This window comes from Saccopteryx leptura, chromosome 6 (assembly GCF_036850995.1).
Source record: "Saccopteryx leptura isolate mSacLep1 chromosome 6, mSacLep1_pri_phased_curated, whole genome shotgun sequence".
Taxonomy (NCBI): domain Eukaryota; kingdom Metazoa; phylum Chordata; class Mammalia; order Chiroptera; family Emballonuridae; genus Saccopteryx; species Saccopteryx leptura.
Window position 1 is genome coordinate 67,895,911 of NC_089508.1, and position 24,851 is coordinate 67,920,761.

A 24,851-nucleotide genomic window follows, 5' to 3' on the forward strand; every position below is an offset into this window, starting at 1 on the left:
GCATGCAGGTTTTCAGTTATGGTATATACAGTGGTGGAATTGCTGGTCTCATATGGCAATTATTTTGTTTAAGTATTTGAGGAACAACTAAACCAGAAATTTTTGTTTTGTTTTGTTTTTGTATTTTTCTGAGGTGAGAAGTAGGGAGGCAGAGAGACACTCCCGCATAAGCCCTGACTGGGATCCACCCGGCATGCCCACCAGGAGGCGATGCTCTGCCCATCTGGGGCATTTCTCTGTTGCAATGGGAGCCATTCTAGAGCCTGAGGCAGAGGCGAAGGAGCCATCCTCAGCGCAGGGGCCAACTCTGTTCCAGTGGAGCCTTGGCTGTGGGAGGAGAAGAGAGAGATAGAGAGGAAGGAGAATGGGAAGGGTGGAGAAGCAGATGGGTGCTTCTCCTGTGTGCCTTGGCTGGGAATTGAACCCAGGACTTCCACATGCTGGGCCAATGCTCTACCACTGAGCCAACCAGCCAGGGGCTGAACCAGCAATTTTTCATTGGTATGCTATAAGAATTTTTAAAATATGCAATACATGACTAGTCAGGGGCACTGACCTCTTTTCCCTTAGTTTGTCAAATAAAAAAAATGGCAGCAGCCAATACAACAATAGCCATCGGTGTGAATGTTTTGTCTTGAATGATGAACTCATAGGTCATTTATAAAAGAGTTGCATCTTATAGGTCCCATCACATAAGGTTGCATCTGATTGATTGATTCTTGGTAGCAGAAATTCTGATATATCAGGATAGGCACCTGATTTTTTTAAAAAATTCACTTTGGAGGAAAAGGTTAGGTAATTACCATTGTTATTTTTTGGAAGTCAATCAAAATTATACTTTTTGGTCAGATTGGCACAAAATATATTTTTGGTGTGCCACATAATTTTAGTAATTAGTTTATGTATGCCATGAAATGAGAAAGGTTGAAAATAGCTGAATTAACCAGTTTCCCCAGCAACTACCAGTGGTCGGCAAACTCATTAGTCAACAGAGCCAAATATCAACAGTACAATGATTGAAATTTCTTTTGAGAGCCAAATTTTTGAAACTTAAACTATATAGGTAGGTACCTTCCTTATTGAGGTAGTTCCCGCACGTGGTATTTTGTGGAAAAGCCACACTCAAGAGGCCAAAGAGCCGCATGTGGTTCGCAAGCAGCAGTTTGCCGACTGGGGTAGACCATTTTAATCTACCCCAGCAATGTTTGAGGGCTCCATTTCTTTACATCTTTCCTTAACACTTGTTATATTTAATTTGTTTAATGTAGCCATTCCTGGTGGTGTCGAGTGGTTTCTCATTGTCGTTTTGCTTGGCATTTCCTTATGGCTAATGATATTGAACATCTTTTTATGTGCTTGTTGGCCATTTATATAACTTTGGAGAAATGTGGATTCAGAGGGGTTTCCTGTCCATTTTTAAGTTGGATTGTGTTTTTATTATTGAGTTGTAAACATTCTTTTTATATTATGGATACTAGAAACTTATTTAGAAATATGGTTTGCAGGCCTGACCTGTGGTGGCGCAGTGGATAAAGCATCGACCTGGCCTGACCAGGCAGTGGCGCAGTGGATAGAGCGTCGGAACTGGGATGTAGAGGACCCAGGTTCGAGACCCTGAGGTCGCCAACTTGAGTTCGGGCTCATCTGGTTTGAGTGAAAGCCCACCAGCTTGAATCCAAGGTCGCTGGCTCCAGAAGGGGTTACTCGGTCTGCTGAAGGCCCATGGTCAAGGCACATATGAGAAAGCAATCAATGAACAACTAAGGTGTTGCAACGCGCAACGAAAAACTAACGATTGATGCTTCTCATCTCTCTCCGTTCCTGTCTGTCCCTGTCTATCCCTCTCTCTGACTCACTCTCTGTCTCTGTAAAATAAAAATAAAAAATAAAAAAAAATTAAAAAAAAATTAAAAAAGCATCGACCTGGAACGCTGAGGTCGCTGGTTCAGAACCCTGGGCTTGCCTGGTCAAGGCACATATGGGAGTAGATGCTTCCTGCTCCTCCCTTCTCTCTCTCTCTCTCTCTCTCTCTCTCTCTCTCTCTCTCATCTCTAAAATGAATAAATAAATAAAGTCTTAAAAAAAAAGAAATATTTTCTCCTATCCTGTAGGTTGGTTGTATTTTTTGTTTGTTTTTAGAGGGAGAGAGAGAAACAGAGATAGGAAGGGAGAGAGATAAGTATTAACTCATAGTTGTGGCACTTTAATTGTTCATTGATTGCTTCTCATGTGTCTTGATTGAGGGGCTCCAACTGAATCAGTGACTCCTTACTTAAGACAGCAATCTTGGGCTTCTAGCTAGTGACCTTTGGGTTCAAGCTTGTGACCATTTGATCATGTTGATGGTCCCATGCTCAAGCCAGCAACCCCATGCTCAAGCGGGATGAGCTTGCACTCAAGCTGGGACCTCAGCATCCCAGGTTGATGCTCTATCTACTGTGCTACCACCTGTCAGGCTTTTTTTTCTTTTCACTTTTTTTTTTTTTTTTTGCAAAGACAGAGAGAATCAGAGAGAGATATAGGCAGGGACAGACAGACAGGAACGGAGAGAGAGGAGAAGCATCAATCATCAGTTTTTCGTTGCGCATTGCGACACCTTAGTTGTTCATTGATTGCTTTCTCATATGTGCCTTGACCGTGGGCCTTCAGCAGACCAAGTAACCCCCTTGCTCGAGCCAGCGACCTTGGGTCCAAGCTGGTGAGCTTTTGCTCAAACCAGATGAGCCCGTGCTCAAGCTGGTGACCTCGGGGTCTCGAACCTGGGTCCTTCTTCATCCCAGTCCAACGCTCTATCCACTGCGCCACCACCTGGTCAGGCTCTTTTCGCTTTCTTGATAATGCCCTTCCTTGCACAGAAGTTTTTTTATTTTGAGGAAGTCCAGAGTTTTTTTTTTTCTTTTATTGCTCATATGTCCTTCATTTATGGTTGACAATCTTTTCTTTCAGCACTTTGAATACGTCATTCCACTGTCTTCCGGTTTTCATTACTTCTGATGAGAAATAGCTGTCATCCTATTGAGAATCCCTTGTATGGGACAATTTGCTTTACTTTTGTGGTTTTCAGTATGCTTTCTTCTTCTTCTTCTTCTTTTTTTTTTTTTTTTTTGTATTTTTTCTGAAGTGAGAAGCAGGGAGGCAGAGAGACAGACTCCTGCATGCACCCGACTGACCGGGATCCACTCGGCAAGCCCATTAGGGGGCGATGCTCTGCCCATCTGGGGCATTGTTCCATTGCAAATGGGAGCCATTCTAGCACCTGAGGCAGAGGCCATGGAACCATCCTCGGTGCCCTGGGCTAACTTTGCTCCAGTGGAGCCTTGGCTGTGGGAGGGGAAGAGAGAGACAGAGAGAAGGAAGAGGGGGAAGGGGGAAGCAGATGGGCGATTCTCCTGTGTACCCCGGCTGGAAGTTGAACCTGGGACTTCCACACGCTGGGCTGATGCTCTACTGCTGAGCCAGCAGGTCAGGTCCACTTTCTTTGTTTTTGTTATCACAGTTTGATAGTGATGTGTCTAGGTGTTGATCTCTTTAACTTTATCCTCTTTGGCATTTGAGCTTCTCAGATACGTAGGTTATTAAATTTGAGAAGTTTTTGGTCATTATTTCTTCAAATATTCTCTCTGATCTTTCTTTTTCTGGGACTCCCATTGTGTGTATACATTGGTACACTTGATGGTCTCTCAAAGTCTTTTAGATTTATTTTTCTTCATTTTTTTTCCTCTTTGTGTTCTTCATGTGTGATCATTTTTTTTTTTTTTTTTCAGAGACAGAGAGTCAGAGAGAGGGATAGACAGGGACAGACAGACAGGAACGGAGAGATGAAAAGCATCAATCATCAGTTTTTCGTTGGGACACCTTAGTTCATTGATTGCTTTCTCATATGTGCCTTGACCATGGGCCTTCAGCAGACCGAGTAACCCCTTGCTGGAGCCAGCGACCTTGGGTCCAAGCTGGTGAGCTTTGCTCAAACCAGATGAGCCCGTGCTCAAGCTGGCGACCTTGAGTCTCGAACCTGGGTCTTCCGCATCCCAGTCCGACGCTCTATCCACTGCGCCACCGCCTGGTCAGGCTACGTGTGATAATCTTAATTGACCTATTTTCAAGTTTGCTGATTCTTTCTTTTTGCTTATATTGCTGTTTAGCCCCTTTAGTGAATTTTTTCATGTCAGTTATTCTACTTTTCAACTCCAGAATTTATATTTGTTCTTTTTAAGTAATATGTCCTTTTATTGATATTTTTTATTTGGCAAGATATTTTCATTGTCTGGGCTTCTTCAGAGACAGTTTGTAGCACTTTTTTCTTTAAAATTTTTTTTTCTTTTTAGGGAGATAGGGAGACTGACTCCTGCATGTGCCCTGACCGGAATCCACCCAGCAACTCCTATCTGGTGCCAGTGCTCAAATCAGCCAAGCTATCCTCAGTGGCTGAAGCCAATGCTCGAACCAGTTGAGCCACTGGGTGCAAGAGGGGAAGAGAGAGAAGGAGGAGAGGGAGGGGAAGAGAAGCAGATGGTCGCTTCTCATGTGTGCCCTGACCGGGGATCAAACCCAGGATGTCCACATACTGGGCTGACACTCTATCCACTGAGCCAACTGGTCAGGGCCTGTAGCATTTTCTTATATGTGTGGGCCACATACTTTCTTGTCTCTTTGCCAACTTTATAATTTTTTATTGATAACTGGACTCTTTGAATATTATAAATGTGGCAACTCGGAAAATTGCATTCCTCCCCCTCCGAATATTTGGTATTGCTATTTGTCATAATTATTGTTTAGTCTTTGGAACTAATTTTGTAAAGTCTGCAGTCTTTGTTGTGTGTGCCAATGAAGTCTTTTCCATAAGCTTAGTGGTCAGCTAGCGATTGGACAGAGATTTCCTAAAAGGCCTAGGATCCCCCCCCCCCCCCCATATCTTCCCTGTCTTTACAGAACAGCTCTGTGTATATGTTGGATCATGTTTTCAACACTCAACCAGGCTGTTTATAACCTGTACTTGCCTTAGTTTCCTGCTTGTGCTGAGCCTGAGGTCAGCCAGCAATGAGAGCTTAGGGCTTTCTCAGTTCTTTCCTGAGTGTGGGCACAGCCCTGGGCGAGTGTGTGTTCTTCCTGATCTGTAGGAAAATGTGGGAGCTTTTAAAAGCCCTTACTCTCCATATTATCATTACCCATCCTTTTCTCCCAGGCTTTTTGTTTAGTCTGTTATTTGCTCCAACACTATCCATTGTTCCAGGCAGAGGCAACTAATACCTTTGCCTGTAAATGTTTTGACAAATACTCCCAGGTAGCTGTCTCAACAGTGAGAGAGTTCCCTATTAGGTAAGATGAAGGCAAGCCCTCTGAGCCAGTCTTCAGTAATCTGCCAGACAGATGAAAACTAACCACTGTGACTCTTTTTGAATGAGGTCCCTTCTACTCCCTCCAGTAGTGGTGTGTGTACCAGAAATTCAGGCTGTTATGTTCAAGGCTTCATTGAGCCCTGGGAAGTGGGTTGTCAGGGGTGTGTGTGTGTGGCTTGTATGTCTAGAGTACTGTAAAACAAAGTTCTTTCTCCTTTTTCTTTCTCTCTCTCTTTTTTTAAAAATTATGTGAGAAGCAGGGAAACAGGGAGGCAGAGACAGACTCGCATGCACTTAGACTGGAATCCACCCATCAAGCCCACTTAGGGGGCGATGTTCTCCCATCTGGGGCCGCTGCTCCGTTGCTTAAAACGGAGCTATTTTAGCACCTGAGGCGAGGCCATGGAGCCATCCTCAGCGTCCTGGGCCAACCATTTGAGCCATGGCTTGGGGAGGGGAGGGCTGGAGAAGCATATGGGCGCTTCTCCTGTGTGCCCTGACCGGGAATTGAACCTGGGACTTCCACAGGCCAGGCCAACACTCTATTGCTGAGCCAATTGGCCAGCGCTTCTTTTTCCTTTCTAACAATTTAGCTGGTTTTTCTTGTTAAGCATTCTCCTGGTTGCTGCAACTTTTGGTTAATTTCCAGAGTACTAAGAAAATTGATACTAACAGTTTTTGACAAGTGTTTTCATTGAATTTTGTTGGGATGGGTATTTGGTCTTCTTTATTCTTCCTTTTTTTTGCTGACATCACCCACTGTTGATATGATTCCATAGATTCTGATTCGGGATCGGACTCAGATTCTGAGCAAGAGAATGCAGCTTCTGGCAGTAATGCCTCTGGAAGTGAAAGCAATCAGGATGAAAGAGATGACTCAGGAAAACCGAGTAATAAGGAACTGTTTGGAGATGACAGTGAGGATGAGGGAGCTTCTCATCAGAGTGGAAGTGACAATCGCTCTGAGAGATCAGACAATAGATCAGAACCTTCTGAGCATTCTGACCATGAAGACAATGATGCTTCAGATCTAGATCAACGTAGTGGCTCAGAAGCTCAAAATGATGATGAAGATGAAGGCCATGGATCAGATGGAGGGAGCCATCACTCAGAAGCAGAAGGTTCTGAAAAAGCACATTCAGATGATGAAAAATGGGACAGAGAAGATAAAAGTGACCAGTCAGATGATGAAAAGATACAGAATTCTGATGATGAGGAGAGGGCCCAAGGATCTGATGAAGATAAGTTGCAGAATTCTGACGACGATGAGAAAATGCAGAACACCGATGATGAGGACAGGCCTCAACTTTCCGATGATGAGAGACAACAACTGTCTGAGGAGGAGAAGGGTAATTCTGATGATGAACGGCCAGCAGCTTCTGATAATGATGATGAGAAACAGAATTCTGATGATGATGAACAGCCACAGATGTCTGATGAGGAGAAAATGCAAAATTCTGATGATGACAGGCCACAGGCCTCAGACGAAGAACGCAGACACTCAGATGATGAAGAAGAACAGGACCATAAATCAGGTAATTCATTTATGAGACTCAAGATGGGTTAGTAAAAGCATCTAGATACAGATACATCCCATTTGTTTACTTATTGCAGTCTCATCTTTAGTACCCTATTTTTTCTCTCTACCTCCATTTCAGTTTTTTCTAACTAAACATTTTGCTTTTTAAAAATTTTCCTAATCTCTGTTATTTCTATCCCCCTTCCATTTGATAATTGATGATAAATTAGAAAGAATTTACAGAGGAAGGTCTTAGAGAAGGATGTAGGGTGAAAGTAGTTATATAATGAATAGAGGTGGTTCTATTTCTGTGGGTAACAGAAGAGCATGCCTCAGGTGAGAATAGGTTTGTTTGGTGGAAAAAAAACAGTACAGTACCATTGAAACATCCCCATAGGGCGGTTGTACTGAGGTGTGAACAACACGTTCCAGTTCAGTTTGTTGAGAGCCAGAATTGGATCATCCAGAGATAATCAGGCTCCAAGTTGACTCACACTAATTAAATTCACAAGAAACTAATTTATAAAAATTGCTTTGCAAAACTGTTTTAAGAGGATCAGTTATTTCTCTTATCATTGTATTCTTCCCTTGGGGAAGATCTGCATTAGATGCCAATTTATAATAATCACAAAGTTGCCTGGGCAACATAACATGCAGAACATGGAACACCAGCAGGATGGTCTCAGTGAGCTGTGGTAGATTGATGCAGGTGTTCTCTGCCCAGGAGGATGCGCTTGGGCCCATACTCATTCCAGAATCCTGGAAACATCCAGATGTCCTTTCTCTCTGGGCCCCCTGTATAACAGTTGTTACACTGTTCTGTTAAAGTTAACACATTCTTTATGTAGAATTCTTTTTCAATGTAGAGATCTTGTTTGTTTTTTATATTATATAAAAGTCACCTTGATTAGGCTGAAAGTTTTCCAGAAGTAATAACTGGATTGCTTCATTTTTGTAGATGATTGATTATAATTATATAATAATCCCATTTTCTTAGCTTACCTATGGGGAGGATTTTTTTTTCTTCTGTAATATACTGCTCATAAAAATTAGGGAATATTTCAAAATGAATATGAAGTGATAAAAAAAGAGGCATTTGATTTTTTTTATTAAACGAGAACATCAGAAAAGCAAAGGACAAGTCAAAGAAAGTTGTTTGATTATGCAAATCAGGTACAAAACCAACTTTTATTGATGAAAATGCACTATACAAAAGGCTGAAAGTACTGGAGTATCTACATGTTTCTTGATCCCCTAATTTTTGTGAGCAGTGTACACACCTCACAGTAGTATTCAAGACCACATTTTGGCATTATTTAGGAGAGGAGGTCAGCAGAAAATTTCAAGAAATGAATGTAGGTCTATGTAGACCAGGGGTCCCCAAACTACGGGCCGCATGCGGCCCCCTAAGGCCATTTATCCGGCCCCCGTCGCACTTCCGGAAGGGGCACCTCTTTCATTGGTGATCAGTGACCATCTCATTAGCCAAAAGCAGGCCCATAGTTCCCATTGAAATACTGGTCAGTTTGTTGATTAACATTTACTTGTTCTTTATTTTAAATATTGTATTTGTTCCCGCTTTTTTTTTTTTTTTACTTGAAAATAAGATATGTGCAGTGTGCATAGGGATTTGTTCATAGTTTTTTTTATAGTCCGGCCCTCCAACGGTCTGAGGGACAGTGAACTGTTTGGGGAGCCCTGATGTAGACTATAGGACTGCAGTAAGTATTCAGTAACTAGTTCTTGGGTAGAGTTTTTTCTACTGTTGTCAGAATCATTAAGGCTTATGTACTACTTCTCAAATATATACTAGCAGACTAACCTAAGACTAGGGTCATAGTAGGGGATCTTGTAGGTAGCTGGTCATTCTGCTTAATTCTTAACTACTACCTATAGTGGTTCAGTTGATTTTCTCAAAGTTTACAATTAGGTAAACACTGGTACCATCCAGAAACACGATGTGTTTTTTTCTTCCATTGTAATATTTTTACCTTTTTTTTCTGTGATGAGTTACAGATTTTTTTTTTTTTTGTATTTTTCTGAAGTGAGAGGCAGGGAGGCAGAGACAGACTCCTGCATGCGCCCGACCGGTATCCACTCAGGAATCCTGCTAGGGGGCGATGCTCTGCCCATCTGGGGTGTTGCTCCATTGCAACCGGAGCCATTCTAGCGCCTGAGGCAGAGGCCATGGAGCCATCCTCAGCGCCCAGGCCAACTTTGCTCCACTAGAGCCTTGGCTGCCAAAGGGGAAGAGAGAGATAAAGAGAAAGGAGAGGGCGAAGGGTGGAGAAGCAGATGGGTGCTTCTCTGTGTGCCCTGGCTGGGAATTGAACCCGGGACTTCCACACGCTGGGCTGACACTTTACTGCTGAGCCAACCAGCCAGGGCAGTTATAGATAAAATTTAATCATACATTTCAGTACTGCTTTTCTCATTCTACCAGGTGTTTTTGCTTATAGAAACCAATGTTCTTTTTTATTAATTTTTTTTAAATTAACTATAGTGATTTAGCATAGTGATTTTTGTGTATGTTTGTATAGTTCTTTTAATGGTAACACACATGTAGATATGTGTAACCACCACCACAGTCAGAATACAGAACAGTATTATCACCCTAAAACTCCCTCATACTATTCCTTTTGTAGTCACATCCTTCCCCCACTTCTGACCCCTGACAGCTGTTGGTCTGTTCTGTCACAGATATTTTGTCTTTTCGAGAATGTCACCTTATAAATGGAATCATACGGTATGTAGCTGTTTTTCTTTTACGTAGGCTTCCAGTTATCACAATGCATTTAGATTTGTCCAGATTGTTTCATGTATCAGGAACTTCTTGTTAGTCAATACTGAGTAGTTTTCCATTGTATGGATACCACAGTTTGTTTATTCCCAATGTTGATTTTAAAACACAAAATTCAAAGTTATGACCATGATCATGCAGAACCTCTAATTTCGCTCTTACAGAATCTGCAAGGGGCAGTGATAGTGAAGATGAAGTTTTGCGAATGAAGCGCAAGAATGCAATCGCGTCTGATTCAGAAGTGGATAGTGACAGTGAGGTACCAAAAGGTACGTTGATTTCTTCTTTGTTATATATATATTTATTTCCCTTCCTCTTTCTGCATATAACTGTAGTACATGGCTAAACCTGGGTGTTGAACCCAGACTGCAAGGACCACAGAAAGAATGTGAATACACTCTGTGTACATGGGGAGGTGGTGCAGATACAAGAAACTTTATGCTCTATCATTTGACAAACCTGTTTCTTCATTTACAGTGTTAATGAATCTGTTGTCAGGGGCTGAAATTGTGGTTCAGGTGGAGGCGGCAGTGTTCATCTTCAGTTTGAATGGCAGTTCCAGGACAGCTTGTTCTTAAGTTCTTAACAGGTTAATATCAGATGAAGAACCTGGTTCTTTGAGCTATAGTTTAGACCAGGGTAGTCAACCTTTTTATTTTATTTTATTTTATTTATTTATTTTTTACAGAGACAGAGAGAGAGTCAGATAGGGACAGACAGGAATGGAGAGAGATGAGAAGCATCCATCATCAGTTTTTCATTGCGACACTTTATTTATTCATTGATTGCTCTCTCACATGTGCCTTGATTGGGGCGGGGGGCTACAGCAGACAGAGTGACTCCCTGCTTGAGCCAGCGACCCTGGGCTCAAGCTGGTAACCCTTGCCCAAATCAGATGAGCCCGCGCTCAAGCTGGCAACCTTGGGGTCCCGAACCCAGGCCCTCCGCATCCCAGTCCGACGCTCCATCCACTGCGCCACCACCTGGTCAGGCAGTCAACCTTTTTATACCTACCGCTCACTTTTGTATCTGTTAGTAGTAAAATTTTCTAACCGCCCTCTGGTTCCACAGTAATGGTGATTTATAAAGTAGGGAAGTAACTTTATTTTATAAAATTTATAAAGCAGAGTTACAGCAAGTTAAAGCATATAATAATAATTACTTACCAAGTACTTTATGTTGGATTTTCACTAAGTTTGGCAGAATAAATCTTTATGAAACAACTTACTATAGTTAAATCTATCTTTTTATTTATACTTTGGTTGCTCCGCAACCGCCCACCATGAAAACTGGAACGCCCACTAGTGGTTGGTAGGGATCAGGTTGACTATCACTGGTTTAGATGAAGAGTTCATAAAAACCCAGTGTTAGATAAGGTAGATTTGTTATAGTAAGGATAAAAGATCTACCTGTTTATCTCTATGGATGACTATGTTTCCACTGGTAAATTACTATGCAGTTATGATGTTAGTATAAAAATTACAGCAAACAATTTTGTTAGTTTGATTATTTACCATCATTATTCTGCTGAATGGTAGTTAAGCATTAATGTTAAATAGCTTATATAAATTATCCTAAGTAGCTTAAGTAAAGCAAACATTTAGAGGGTCAGCTAGAGAGAAAGGAGAGCTGGGCAGAACAGCATGCTCTCCAGATCAATAATGAGTAATTATGTGCGTAAACTTTGAAAGCAGATGATCCAAGGTAGAATCTTTGTAGCTCCATTTTCTAACTATATGATTTTGATCAAATTAATTACTACACTTCAGTTTTCTGATCTGTAAAAGGGATATGATGCTAACCACCTTACAGGGTTGTTGGGAGAGTCAGATATGTTCATTCTTTCATTTTGTTCACAGTTGTTTATTCAGACTCTCCTGTGTATTAGTACTGTTCGGGGCACTGGGAATATATGAGAGCAATGATCAGAACAGATTAAGACCTCTTTCATGGAACTCAAAATCTGGAGGAGTCAGCGTAGTGTAGGGAAACTGATAATAACACAGTAAGTAAATTAAATATATAGTATGTTGGGTGGTGGTAAGAGCTAAGAAGAAAATGAATCAAGAAGAGGCATGAGGCCCTGGCCAGTTGGCTCAGTGGTAGAGCGTCGGCCTGGCGTGCAGAAGTCCCGGGTTCGATTTCCGGCCAGGGCACACAGGAGAGGCGCCCATCTGCTTCTCCACCCCTCCCCCTCTCCTTCCTCTCTGTCTCTCTCCTCCCCTCCCGCAGCTAGGGCTCCATTGGAGCGGGGATGGCCTGGGCGCTGGGGATGGCTCTGTGGCCTCTGCCTCAGGCGCTAGAGTGGCTCTGGTCGCAACATAGCGACGCCCAGGATGGGCAGAGCATCGCCCCTGGTGGGTGTGCCGGGTGGATCCCGGTCGGGCGCGTGCAGGAGTCTGTCTGACTGTCTCGCCCCGTTTCCAGCTTCAGAAAAAATAAAATAAAATAAAAAAAAAATAAAATAAAAAGAAGAGGCATGAGTGTTGGTGGGTGGGTTGTAGTTTCGGTGATTTTTACCATATAGATGAACTTTTTAGTACCCTAACCTTCTTTCTCTCTTCTTTTTTTAAAATGATTAAGACAATGGTTTTTTTTGTTTGTTTGTTTTTTGATTAAGACAGTGTTTTTAGGCCAATTGAAGGTTATAGCAAAACTGAAGGGAATGTATGGAAATTGCCTGATATACCCACTGTCCCTATACATGCATAGTCTTCCCAATTATCAACATGCTCCACCAGAGGACACATTTGTTACAATTGATGAACCTACATTGACAGATTATAATCACCTAAAGTTTACAGTTTACATGAGAGTTCACTCATAGTGTTGTATATTCTATGGGTTTGGACAAACATATACTGACATCTATCCATTATCAGAGTATTATATAGAGTAATTTCACTGCTCTACAGATCATTTTGGCTCTAGCTTTGCCTATTCATCTCTCCTCCCCGCTAACCCTTGGCAGTCACTGACCCTTTACTGTCTCCATAGTTTTGCCTTTCCAGATAATATATGTATCATATACATATATATCATGTAGCATGTAGCATTTTCAGTTAAACTTTTTTTTGTGTGTGTGGCAGAGACAGAGAGTCAGAGAGAGGGGCAGATAGGGACAGACAGGAAGGGAGAGAGATGAGAAACATCAGTTCTTTGTTGCAGCTCCTTAGTTGTTCATTTACTGCTTTCTTATATGTGCTTTGACCGTGGGGCTACAGCAGACCATGTGACCCCTTGCTCAAGCCAGCGACCTTGGGTCCAAGCTGGTGAGCTTTGCTCAAACCAGATGAGCCCACACTCAAGCTGGCGACCTTGGAGTCTCGAACCTGGGTCCTCGACATCCCAGTCCAACACTATCCACTGCGCCACCACCTGGTCAGGCTCAGTTTGACTTTTTTTGATTTAGTAATATGCATTTAAGTTTCTTCCACACCTTTTCATGGCTTGACAGCTCATTTCTGTTTAGAACAATGATATTCCATTGTCTGGAAGTACCAGTTTATCCAGTTACCTTCTGAAGGACATCTTGGTTGCTTCCGAGTTTTGGCAATTATGAATAAAACTGCTATAAATAAGTGTGTGTAGGTTTTTGTGTGGACATAAGTTTGCAGCTTCTTTGGGTAAAGATACTAAGGAGCATAATTGCTGGAGCATTTGGGAAAAGCATGTTTAGTTCTGTAAGAAACTGCTAGACTCTCTCCCAAATGGCTGCACCATTTTGCATTCCCATCAGTGAAGATGAAAGTTCCTGCTGCTGCCCATTTGCCAGCATTTGTTGTTGTCATTGTGCTGGATTTTGGCCGTTCTAATAGGTTGCTTCTCTTTTAGTGATATGCCCTCCACTGTGCCTCAGTAACTCACAGTTTTATCCTAGTCTATGTCATTATCAATAATTGTTAATATTTTTATGATCTCAATTTCAAGCAGCCCACTTTCTGATCACCCTCCTATCTCTTCACCCCCTGTACTACCCCACCTTGGTTTGTTGGTTTATTACAGATTATTGTTGTTGTTTTGCCTATACCTAGGTGAAATTCTGCTTCTTACAAGGGGGGCTAGGTAGACATGGGTCTGTAATTTTAAAACTTGAGGGACTTTGTAGCAAATAGGCTAGTATGGACTGTCTAAGTCCCAAATTTGAGTATATAGACTGTAGGCGGATATTGGGGCTCCTGGGTTTAAAGGCAATAGAGGAGTAAGGATGCAGTGAGGGAGGGGAGGAAGAAGTGCCTCCTTTGCAGCTCTGCCTTCCCCTGGATTTGCCCCATTCCCCCTCCTCAGACGTTCTAGTAAAATCTTTAAGAGTCAGGCTCAGAGTTGTGTTCGGGTGATTTCCTGGTGTGGTCCAGAAACCTTGGGAATATGTTGAAGTCATAGCTTTGAAGAACCTTTATAGTTACAGATATTAATGCTGTGCATTTTTCCTCCTATATTGAAGAAAATAGTGGAGCAATGGATCTCTTCGGAGATGCAGATGATATATCTTCAGGGAGTGATGGGGAAGATAAACCACCTACTCCAGGACAGCCTGTTGTAAGTACAGTTACCAGTGTGAATTGGGCCCCTATTCAAGACTAAGTAAAAAGTTTCTGAGACTCAGGGTTTCTCATGTCAAGAAGGGAACTCTTGGTTTTAAGAGGGAATAGAAATAACTGCCCTGGCACATCTACTCCATGGAAGACGACTCGTCAATAAAAAGGGTTGAACTATTTTTTTTCTATATCTTTTTTTTTATGGAGGGGAGAGAGATGAGAAGCATCAACTCATAGTTGCATCACTTAAATTCATTGACTGCTTCTCATACGTGCCTTGACCAGGGGATCAGGCCAAGCCAGTGACCCCTTGCTCAAGCCAGTGACCTTTGGGTTCAAGCCAGTGACCATGGGATCATGTTGATGATCTCACACTGAAGCTGGTGACCCTGTGCTCAAGCCGGGTGAGCCTGCGCTCTAGCCAGTAACCTTGGGGTTTTAATTTTTTTAATTTTTTTAATTTTTTTCCATTTTTCTGAAGCTGGAAACAGGGAGAGACAGTCAGACAGACTCCCGCATGCGCCCGACCGGGATCCACCCGGCACGCCCACCAGGGGCGATGCTCTGCCCACCAGGGGGCGATGCTCTGCCCATCCTGGGTGTCGCCATGTTGCGACCAGAGTCACTCTAGCGCCTGAGGCAGAGGCCACAGAGCCATCCCCAGCGCCCGGGCCATCTTTGCTCCAATGGAGCCTTGGCTGCGGGAGGGGAAGAGAGAGACAGAGAGGAAAGCGCGGCGGAGGGGTGGAGAAGCAAATGAGCGCTTCTCCTGTGTGCCCTGGCCGGAAATCGAACCCGGGTCCTCCGCACGCTAGGCCGACGCTCTACCGCTGAGCCAACTGGCCAGGGCCAACCTTGGGGTTTTAAATCTGGGACCTCAGCATCCCAGATTGACACTCTGTCTACTGCGCCACCACCAGTCAAGCAAGGATGGAACTATTGACATGTGCACCAGTTTGGGTGAAGTTCCAAGGAAGTATGCTGAGTGGATACAAAGCCAATCCCAAAGGTTACATTCTATATGATTCCACTTAGGTAACATTCTTGAAATGACAAAAATTATAGAAATGGAGAATAAATGAGTGGTTATTTGAGATTAAGGAGGGAGGAGGGCAAGAACAAAGTGGATGTGGATGTGGCTGTGAAGGGCAGCCTGGATCTCGGGTATGGCAGTGCTCTGTGTCTGGCTCTAATGGGGTCAGTCTAATGGTTGTGCTGTTGTACTCTAGTTCTACAAGATGTTGCCATTAGGGGAAGCTGGGTAAAAGAAAGAAGAAAGAACTGCCCAGCATGAGGTTGGTGCCATGTTTTAAGAGACTAGACTGGCCTGACCAGGCGGTTGCGTAGTGGATAGAGCGTCGGACTGGGATGCAGAAGACCCAGGTTCAAGACCCCGAGGTTACTAGCTTGAGCGTGGGCTCATCTGGTTTGAACAAAAATTCACCAGCTTGGACCCAAGGTCTCTGGCTCAAGCAAGGGGTTACTCGGTCTGCTGAAGGCCCACGGTCAAGGCACATATGAGAAAGCAATCAATGAACCACTAAGGTGTCGCATTGAAAAACTAATGATTGATGCTTCTCATCTCTCCGTTCCTGTCTGTCTGTCCCTGTCTTTCCCTCACTCTGACTCTCTCTCTGTCTCTGTAAAAAAAAAAAAAAAAAGAGAGAGACTAGACTGCAAGGACCTATGATTTGAGAACCATTGATTTAAATATTTTTCTTGTTCATGCCAAGAAGTGTGTGTGTGCTATATTGATAATTTCTCATCTTAATTGATACAGTGACTTCATATTAAAGTGTTGATGAGTGTTGGTAAGTATGTGTAAGATAGATTCATCACAAGAGACTCTTCTGATAATTTTAAACAGATTTTGTTTCCCATTAAATTAGGAGGCTCCTAGCTTTCTCCTCACCCCCTGTACTACCCCACCTTGGTTTATTGATTTACTACAGATTATTGTTTTACCTGTATCTAAGTGAAATTCTGCTTGCGAGGAGGGGGGCCTGGGTAGACATGCATCTATAATTTTAAAACTTGAGGGACTATGTAGAGAATAAGCTGGTAGGAATGGAGATTGAGGGCTACTTTTGCTCTAAAGTGAAGTCTCAGTGTGCTTCTTGCCTACCTAAGTAATTATAAAGTGTGGAAGTTGAGCTAGGCCATTTCCAGGATCCCGTAATGCTCTAAATTCTATGATTTTTTTACTAGGATGAAAATGGCTTGCCTCAGGACCAACAGGAGGAGGAGCCAATTCCTGAGACCAGAATAGAAGTAGAAATCCCCAAAGTAAACACTGATTTAGGAAACGACTTATATTTTGTTAAACTGCCCAACTTTCTCAGTGTGGAGCCCAGGTAAGGGGGTCAGTTAAAAGTGTGTCTAGCCTGACCAGGCGGTGGCACAGTGGATAGAGCGTCAGACTGGAATGCGAAAAGACCCAGGTTCGAGACCCCGAGCTCGCCAGTTTGAGCGCGGGCTCATCTGGTTTGAGCAAAGCTCACCAGCGTGGACCCAAGATCGCTGGCTTGAGCAAGGGGTTACTCGTTCTGTTGAAGGCCCACAGTCAAGACAGATGAGAAAGCAATCAATGAACAACTAAGGTGTCACAACGAAAAACTGATGATTGATGCTTCTCATCTCCTTCTGTTCCTGTCTGTCTGTCCCTATCTATCCCTCTCTCTGACTCTCTCTCTGTCTCTGTAAAAAAAAATAAATTAGCCCTGGCCGGTTGGCTCAGCGGTAGAGCGTCGGCCTAGCGTGCGGAGGACCCGGGTTCGATTCCCGGCCAGGGCACATAGGAGAAGCGCCCATTTGCTTCTCCACCCCTCCGCCGCGCTTTCCTCTCTGTCTCTCTCTTCCCCTCCCGCAGCCAAGGCTCCATTGGAGCAAAGATGGCCCGGGCGCTGGGCATGGCTCTGTGGCCTCTGCCTCAGGCGCTAGAGTGGCTCTGGTCGCAATATGGCGATGCCCAGGATGGGCAGAGCATCGCCCCCTGGTGGGCAGAGCTTCGCCCCTGGTGGGCGTGCCGGGTGGATCCCGGTCGGGCGCATGCGGGAGTCTGTCTGACTGTCTATCCCCGTTTCCAGCTTCAGAAAAAATGAAAAAAAAAAAATAAATAAATAAATAAATTAAAAAAAAGTTTTTAGAAAGTGTTTATAGATGTTGGATAGAAATATGTGGAATATTGATTTTTTTTTTTTTTAATTTACGTGAGAGGAATGGGGAAAGACGGACTCCTACATGTACCTGACCAGGATCCACGCTGTGACTCCTGTCTGGGGCTGATTGCCTATCTGAGCCCATGCTTGCAACCAGGCTATTTTTAGCATCTGAGACAGAGCCATCCATCTTCAGCATCCAGGGCCAATGTGCTTGAACCAATCAAACCATGGCTACGGGAGGGAAAGAGAGAAGGGAGACGGGGAGGGGAAGAGAAACAGATGCTTGCCTCTTCTGTGTGCCCTGACTGGAGATCGAACCCAGGCCTTCTGCATGCTGGGTCGACGCTCTACCACTGAACCAACCAGCCAGGACCTGATATTTTTCTTATGTTATATGAGTTGACTAATCACAAAATGGAAAACTGGTCATGTATCTGAAAAAATAAATCAAGCATATTCTGTGATAGAAAAAGTATGGACAATTATATTGGTAAAGGAGACTTAATGCTTGTAATTATTTTTAGCAGTCTGATAGTAATTAACTGACATCATAAGCTTTTGAGTATTTTTGACTAGAACAGCCCTGAAAATGCTGAAATTGAGAGTAGTAAAATTTGCTAGAGAAACAGCAAATGTCCACTTTAGCAGCCATTGCAGATCTAGAAAAGCTAGTGATTTTGGACAGTTAAATGTTTGTGGATATTATTCACTAATAACATGCAGGCTCTTATGTGGTTTAAACGTTTTTCCCCAAACATAATGATATAGAAGGCTAGAGCATATATGACCTATTCCTTGAAGACTTATACGTATAAGAATAAAGAATAGCCTGACCTGTGGTGGCGCAGTGGATAAAGCGTCGACCTGGAAATGCTGAGGTCGCCAGTTCAAAACCCTGGGCTTGCCTGGTCAAGGCACATATGGGAGTTGATGCTTCCAGCTCCTCCCCCTTCTCTCTCTCTGTCTCTTCTCTCTCTCTCTCTGTCTCTCCCTCTCCTCTCTAAAATGAATAAATAAAAAATTTTTAAAAAAAACCCAGTTCACAGTTGTACACCCATTAAAAAAAAAAAATTATGACTATTTAGCCTTGCTTATACTATGTTTCAAGCAACATGTATTAACACCAGTTAACAAACAGCAAATTTCAAGAAAGTACAGTAATTTGAATGCTTTCTTAAAGTCAAACATGAGGACATTTGATCATTATGGATTTTAATTATATTATACTCTTTTAGTAGAGCGGTGTGTATTAATTGATATTATATAGCAGTGTATTAATAGATATTATATAGCAGTGATACTATTTTTTACAGAATATGATTAACAGTTTATTTTAAAACAATTTATAGACCTTTCGATCCTCAATATTATGAAGATGAATTTGAAGATGAGGAAATGCTGGATGAAGAAGGTCGAACCCGGTTAAAATTAAAGGTACCATTTCATGCTTTACTCCTTTTTTTTTTTCTTTAATAAAGGAAAACCTGGAGATACTAGCTTGAGACTTGAGGTTTTCTGTTTTGTTTTTGTTTTATTTTAATTTTTCATCAGTGTGTGAGAGAGAGAGAGAGAACAGCATCAACTCATTGTTCCACTTAGTTCCATTCAGTTGTGTACTCATTGACTGCTTCTTGTATGTGCTCCTTGCCTGGACAATGCTTTATGCACTGAACCACCTGGCAAGGCCAGGATTTGAGCTTTTGAAAGTGATTTTTGGCCCTGGCCGGTTGGCTCAGTGGTGGAGCCTCGGCCTGGCGTGCAGGAGTCCCGGGTTCGATTCCCGGCCAGGGCACACAGCAGAAGCGCCCATCTGCTTCTCCACCCCTCCCCCTCTCCTTCCTCTCTGTCTCTTCCCCTCCCGCAGCCGAGGCTTCATTGGAGCAAAGATGGCCTGGGTGCTGAGGATGGCTCTGTGGCCTCTGCCTCAGGCGCTAGGATGGCTCTGGATGCAACAGAGCGAGGCCCCGGAGGGGTAGAGCATTGCCCCCTGGTGGGCATGCCGGGTGCATCCCAGTCGGGCGCATGTGGGAGTCTGTCTGACTGCCTCCCCGTTTCCAGCTTCGGAAAAATGCAAAAAAAAGAAAGAAAGTGATTTTTGTTTCTTGGTTTATGAATAGATAAAGTCTTCCTTTTCAGATTATTTTTTAGGAAAAGACTATATAGCCTTTGCTCTCTAAATGTGTCACTTTTCTATCACTTTTCTTCTGTTTTACTTTTTTGGTGCTTTTAAAATATTATTAGCTACTTCCTCCAGAAAAAATAGTGTGTGTTTAGAACAAGTATTTCCATATGTTCTGTGGGTTTTAAGTTGTAGCAACTTCCTGCAATAGGAAATTCTTCAGGCTTGTTTATCTATGGATATATACAAGAAGAATTTGTTACTCTCTTCTGACACTCCGCCTTATGGCTCTTGGTTGTCTTCTGATTGCTGATGTTAACTCTTAGGAGACATTTTTATTGGACTAAATTCTTATTAGTGCTTCTCTTTGATAGCTTGTACTGTCTTTTTACCTTTCTGCAAGGGGGACGCTCTAATCTTCCTTTAATCAAGGTGAATGTAGATTAAGCAGATGCTTTAGAGCTGAGTTGTACCAAAAAACAAGAAGCAGTTGCACTCATTATACTAACACTGGAGGTATGCGTTTTAAATTCTTAAATCTGAAAGAGTTTCTGCAAATACCTTATTTTGGGGTGGATATTGTACATGGTGTTAGAATGTTAAGAAGTGGCAGTCTGGCATTCTTAGAATTCAGGGGCTGAATTTTTAGAACAGTTTCATCCCTTCAAGTGTGACAGCTCCACAGTACCTAAAGAACCTTGATATAAGATACTATATGTAGTCTCTATCCAAATGCACGGGCTTCCAAAGCTTTCTGCGCAATTTCACTGCCCCCCCCCCCAATGGAAATGCAGATCAAGTGAGAAAATGGAGATAAACAGGTACCAATAACTTGCTCTAGGTCATGAAAATAATAGGTATAGTTTTTAGAGTATTTTTTCTTCTTTGCTGTCCTTTCCTTGTCTGTATCCAGCTCCCATTAGCCCAATTGTTAATATTTATCCTTGGAAATGTGTGTCTATTTTTCCCACCTGTTTTAGTGTCTCTGGCATTATGCTACTGCTTTTCATTGTTTCTCATCATTTACATAAATTAGTGTGGTAGTTCCTTTTTTTTTTTTTTTTTAACAGAGACAGCGAGAGTCAGAGAGAGGGACAGACAGGGACAGACAGACAGGAACGCAGAGAAATAAGAAGCATCAATTATCAGTTTTTCGTTGTGGCATTTTAGTTGTTCATTGATTGCTTTCTCATATGTGCCTTGACCGCGGGCCTTCAGCAGACCGAGTAACCCCTTGCTCGAGCCAGCGACCTTGGGTCCAAGCTAGTGAGCTTTTTGCTCAAACCAGATGAGCCTGCACTCAAGCTGGCAACCTTAGGGTCTCGAACCTGGGTCCTCTGCATCCCAATCTGATGCTCTATCCACTGCGCCACCGCCTGGTCAGGCAGTGTGGTACTTCCTTATTTGTTTACTTTTTATTGATTTTTGCATTTTTTCCTTATCTCCTATCATGATGCATCAGTGAGTGCTTCAGTATATCTATTATATTTTCAGATCATGTAACACCAGACTTTAATAAGCATCAAAATTTATAAATAAGTATTTGTTCTAAAACCTTGATACTTAAGAGTACAAAATGTTGGTGTATAATAGATTGATGTCTTTTGAAACCTTGGTATGTGATGGAAAATAACACTGGACCCTGTGTGTCTTGAGTGATTTTTTAAAAATTATTTTTAAGCAAAAGAAGGAGAAAGAGAAATAGGGACAGATAGGGACAGACAGACAGGACGGGAGAGAGATGAGAAGCATCAACTCAGTTGCAGCACCTTAGTTGTTCATTGATTGCTTTTTCATGTGTCTTGACTTGGGGGCTCCAGCTGAGCCAGTGACCTCTTGCTCAAGCCAGCGACTTTGGGCTTTTAAGCCAGTATCCTTGTCTGTGATCCCACACTCAAGCTGGTGAGCCCCAACCTCAGAGTTTCAAACCTGGGCCATCAGCGTCCCAGATTGATGCTCTGTCCACTGTGCCACTGCATAGTCAGGCTGGAGTGATATTCTTGAGACTAGACTGATCATTCTTAGAGTCACTTGGTGAAATTAATTCTTTAATGAACAAGGAACTGGGTATAGTTTATATATGTACCTCTGTAACATCCTCTTTCCTTAAAAGTACTTTTTTTTTAGAGAGAGGCAGGGAGAGAGCTGAGAAGCATCAACTCATAGTTGCAGCACATTAGTTGTTTACTGATTGTTTATCAAATGTGCATTGTCTGGGGACTCAAGCTGAGCCAGTGACCCCTTGCTCAAGCCAGCAACCTGGGGCTTCAAACCAGTGGCCTTTGGGATCAAGCCAGTGACCTTTGGGCTCAAGCCAGTGAACAGGGGATCATGTCAGTGATTCCATGCTCAAGCCAGCGACCCTAATGTCAAGCTGATGAACCTGCAGTTAAACCAGATGAGCCGGCACTCAAGTGGTGACCTTAAGGTTTTGAACCTGAGACCTCAGTGTCCTGGGTTGACACTCTGTCCATTGTACCACCACTGGTCAGGCTTGTTTTTTAATTTTTAATTAAGAAATACTTAAACATAGACAAATCTAGTGAGAACAATATAAGAAACGCTCACGCACCCGTCACTCACTTCACTGTAAAGCTGTACAGTCTTGTTACACTGATACACCTCACTCCACTGTACTCTGATTATTTTGAAACAAACTTCGGAATGATAACGTATTTTATTTATGCATATTATTGAGTTGGTTGTTTATTTAGTGAGGAATAAAAAAGGAAAAGGGAAAAACTGGAAGGGGATGATTAGAAGCCAGTTGTACAGTCACATCTACCAGAGTGGAGATCCAGAAATTCTAAGTGGAAAAGGGAGCAGCTGCTTGTAGGGTTGATGGTGGGGGAATAGGACAGGGAAGGCGTGGGCTTTGATCTGTTTTCAGAGTTTTGGCTTCTCTCTACTGCCATCTTAACTCTCATTCTCTATCCTTGTGAGTGTATTCTGTTTTTAATTCTTTGCTGTCATGTTAGTGGGTTTCTAAGATGCAGCAGTGATAAACTACATGCATTTAATGTATTGCATATTCCCAGAAGTCCCATTGAGTTTTTAGTTTTTATTTCTAAATTTTTCATTGATTTGAGAGAGAATGAAACGGGAGAAGGGAGACAGAGAAGCATCAACTCACTCTTCTACTTAGTTCCATTTAGTTGTACACTCATTGGTTGCGTCTCATATGTGTCCTGATGAGGGTTGGAACCCTTGACCTCAGTGTACCTAGATGACCTTCTATCCACTGAGCAAACCCGGCTAGGTCCCCATAGAGTTTTTTTTCTTTTCTAAGTGAGAGGAGGGGAGGTAGAGAGACACACTTCTGCGTGTACCCCAGCCAGATCTACCTGCAACTCCCATCTTGGACTGATGCTCTGCCCATCTGGAGCCATACTTGCAACCGAGCTTTTTTTTTTTTTTTTTTTTAGTGAGAGGAGGAGTGGCAGAGAGATAGACTCCCACATGTGCCCTGACTGGGATCCACCCCACAAGCCCACTAGAGGGTGATGCTCTGCCTATCTGGGGCTATTGCTTCATTGCTTAGCAACTGAGCCATTTTTTAGCCCTTGAGGCGGAGGGCAGACCGAGTAACCCCTTGCTTGAGCCAGTGACCTTGGGTCCAAGCTGGTGAATTTTTGCTCAAACCAGATGAGTCCACGCTCAAGCTGGCGACCTCGGGGTCTCGAACCTGGGTCTTCCGCATCCCAGTCCGATGCTCTATCCACTGCGCCACTGCCTGGTCAGGTTGTTTTTGTTTTTTCTAATTAGGTAAGAGGCAGGGAGGCAGAGAGACAGAGTTCCACAAGCATGAGATCCACCTGGCAAGTCCCCTACAGGGCAATAGTTGCTCTGCTCATCTGGGTCCCCTGTTCCATTGCTCAGCAGCTGAGCTATTTCAATGTCTGAGGTGAGGCAATGGAGCCATTCTCAGTGCCTGGGGACAACTTACTCAAACCATTGAGCCATGACTGTGGGAGGGAGAAGGGAAGAAAGAGTGAGAGAAAGACAAGGGGGAGAAGCAGATAGTCACTTCTCTTGTATGCCCTGACTGGGATTCAAACCTGGGATTTCCATACGCTGGGCTGACACTCTACTGCTGAGCCAGCTGGCCAGGGCACCATTGAGGGTTTTTTTTTTGTTTTGTTTTGTTTTTGTATTTTTCTGAAGCTGGAAATGGGGAGAGACAGACAGACTCCCGCATGCGCCCGACCAGGATCCACCCGGCACGCCTACCAGGGGGTGATGCTCTGCCCCTCCAGGGCGTCGCTCTGTCGCGACCAGAGCCACTCCAGCGCCTGGGGCAGAGGCCAAGGAGCCATCCCCAGCGCCCGGGCCATCTTTGCTCCAATGGAGCCTTGGCTGCGGGAGGGGAAGAGAGAGACAGAGAAGAAGAAGGGGGGGGGTGGAGAAGCAAATGGGCGCTTCTCCTATGTGCCCTGGCCGGGAATCGAACCCGGGTCCCCCGCACGCCAGGCCGACGCTCTACTGCTGAGCCAACCGGCCAGGGCCACCATTGAGTTTTTAATTGCAGTAACGGTGGTTTTCATTTTAGAAAGCTCTTGAATGTTTTTTGGATTTGCCTGGTATTTCCCCTTTGTGGAGTTAAGATAAATTTAGATTCTAAATGTGCTCAAGTCTGGGGTTTTAATTTTCATAGGGTGTTTTGTTTTGTTTTTTTTTCCTTAACTATATACAGGAAGCCTCCCTATTTCCCTAGGCCAGTAGGCATAGTGTTTTGGTCCCACATTTGTAAGGCCTTTAGTCATATAAGAGAACCTGCTTAATATAAGGAATTGTAATTCTAAGTTGCTACCTCAGGTGGCTTTAAGTCTTATCTCCTGTCCTGGTAGCTCTTACTGTGTCTAAAATCACCCCAGGGCTACTAGAGAGTTAGCGTCTGCGCAGGTGCTCCACCACTCAGTTCCCTCTGTGACTCCAGCAGGAGGAGCTCAGAATTTTTGTTCTTGTTATTTCATATTTGTAGGTGATTAAAATAAGAGGGCTTCAACGTTTTATGTTTTTCTGTCACTCCCTGTGCATGCTTATTGTATGGATGTGTGTTACTTGAGGAAAAAATAAGCATAAACTACAGTGTTCTAAGGCACTTGTGTTTTAAAACAGGTAGAAAATACTATTAGGTGGAGGATACGACGGGATGAAGAAGGAAATGAAATTAAAGAGAGCAATGCTCGCATAGTCAAGTGGTCAGATGGAAGGTGAGCACAAGATGTCTGAGGAACGTTGACATACCCAGAATGTGGCCGGGAGGGATCAAGTTTTGGAAAAAGACCTTATTTGTGGGCTACCTCTTATGAAAGAATTTCCAGCCCTGGCCGGTTGGCTCAGCGGTAGAGCGTCGGCCTGGCATGTGGAAGTCCAGG

At 43.3% G+C, this 24,851-nt stretch overlaps 1 protein-coding gene across 1 annotated transcript in view; it reads left to right on the plus strand.

Moving 5' to 3' along the window:
- The window catches only part of LEO1 (LEO1 homolog, Paf1/RNA polymerase II complex component), a 46,487-nt gene that overhangs the window by 9,297 nt on the left and 12,339 nt on the right, over positions 1 to 24,851 (plus strand). Inside the window, exons 2-7 of the mRNA XM_066341770.1 lie at positions 6,116 to 6,871; positions 9,820 to 9,924; positions 14,100 to 14,194; positions 16,402 to 16,547; positions 18,704 to 18,788; positions 24,592 to 24,686. Of these exons, the coding sequence (XP_066197867.1) occupies positions 6,116 to 6,871; positions 9,820 to 9,924; positions 14,100 to 14,194; positions 16,402 to 16,547; positions 18,704 to 18,788; positions 24,592 to 24,686 (1,282 nt within the window). The remainder of the gene's footprint in view (positions 1 to 6,115; positions 6,872 to 9,819; positions 9,925 to 14,099; positions 14,195 to 16,401; positions 16,548 to 18,703; positions 18,789 to 24,591; positions 24,687 to 24,851) is intronic.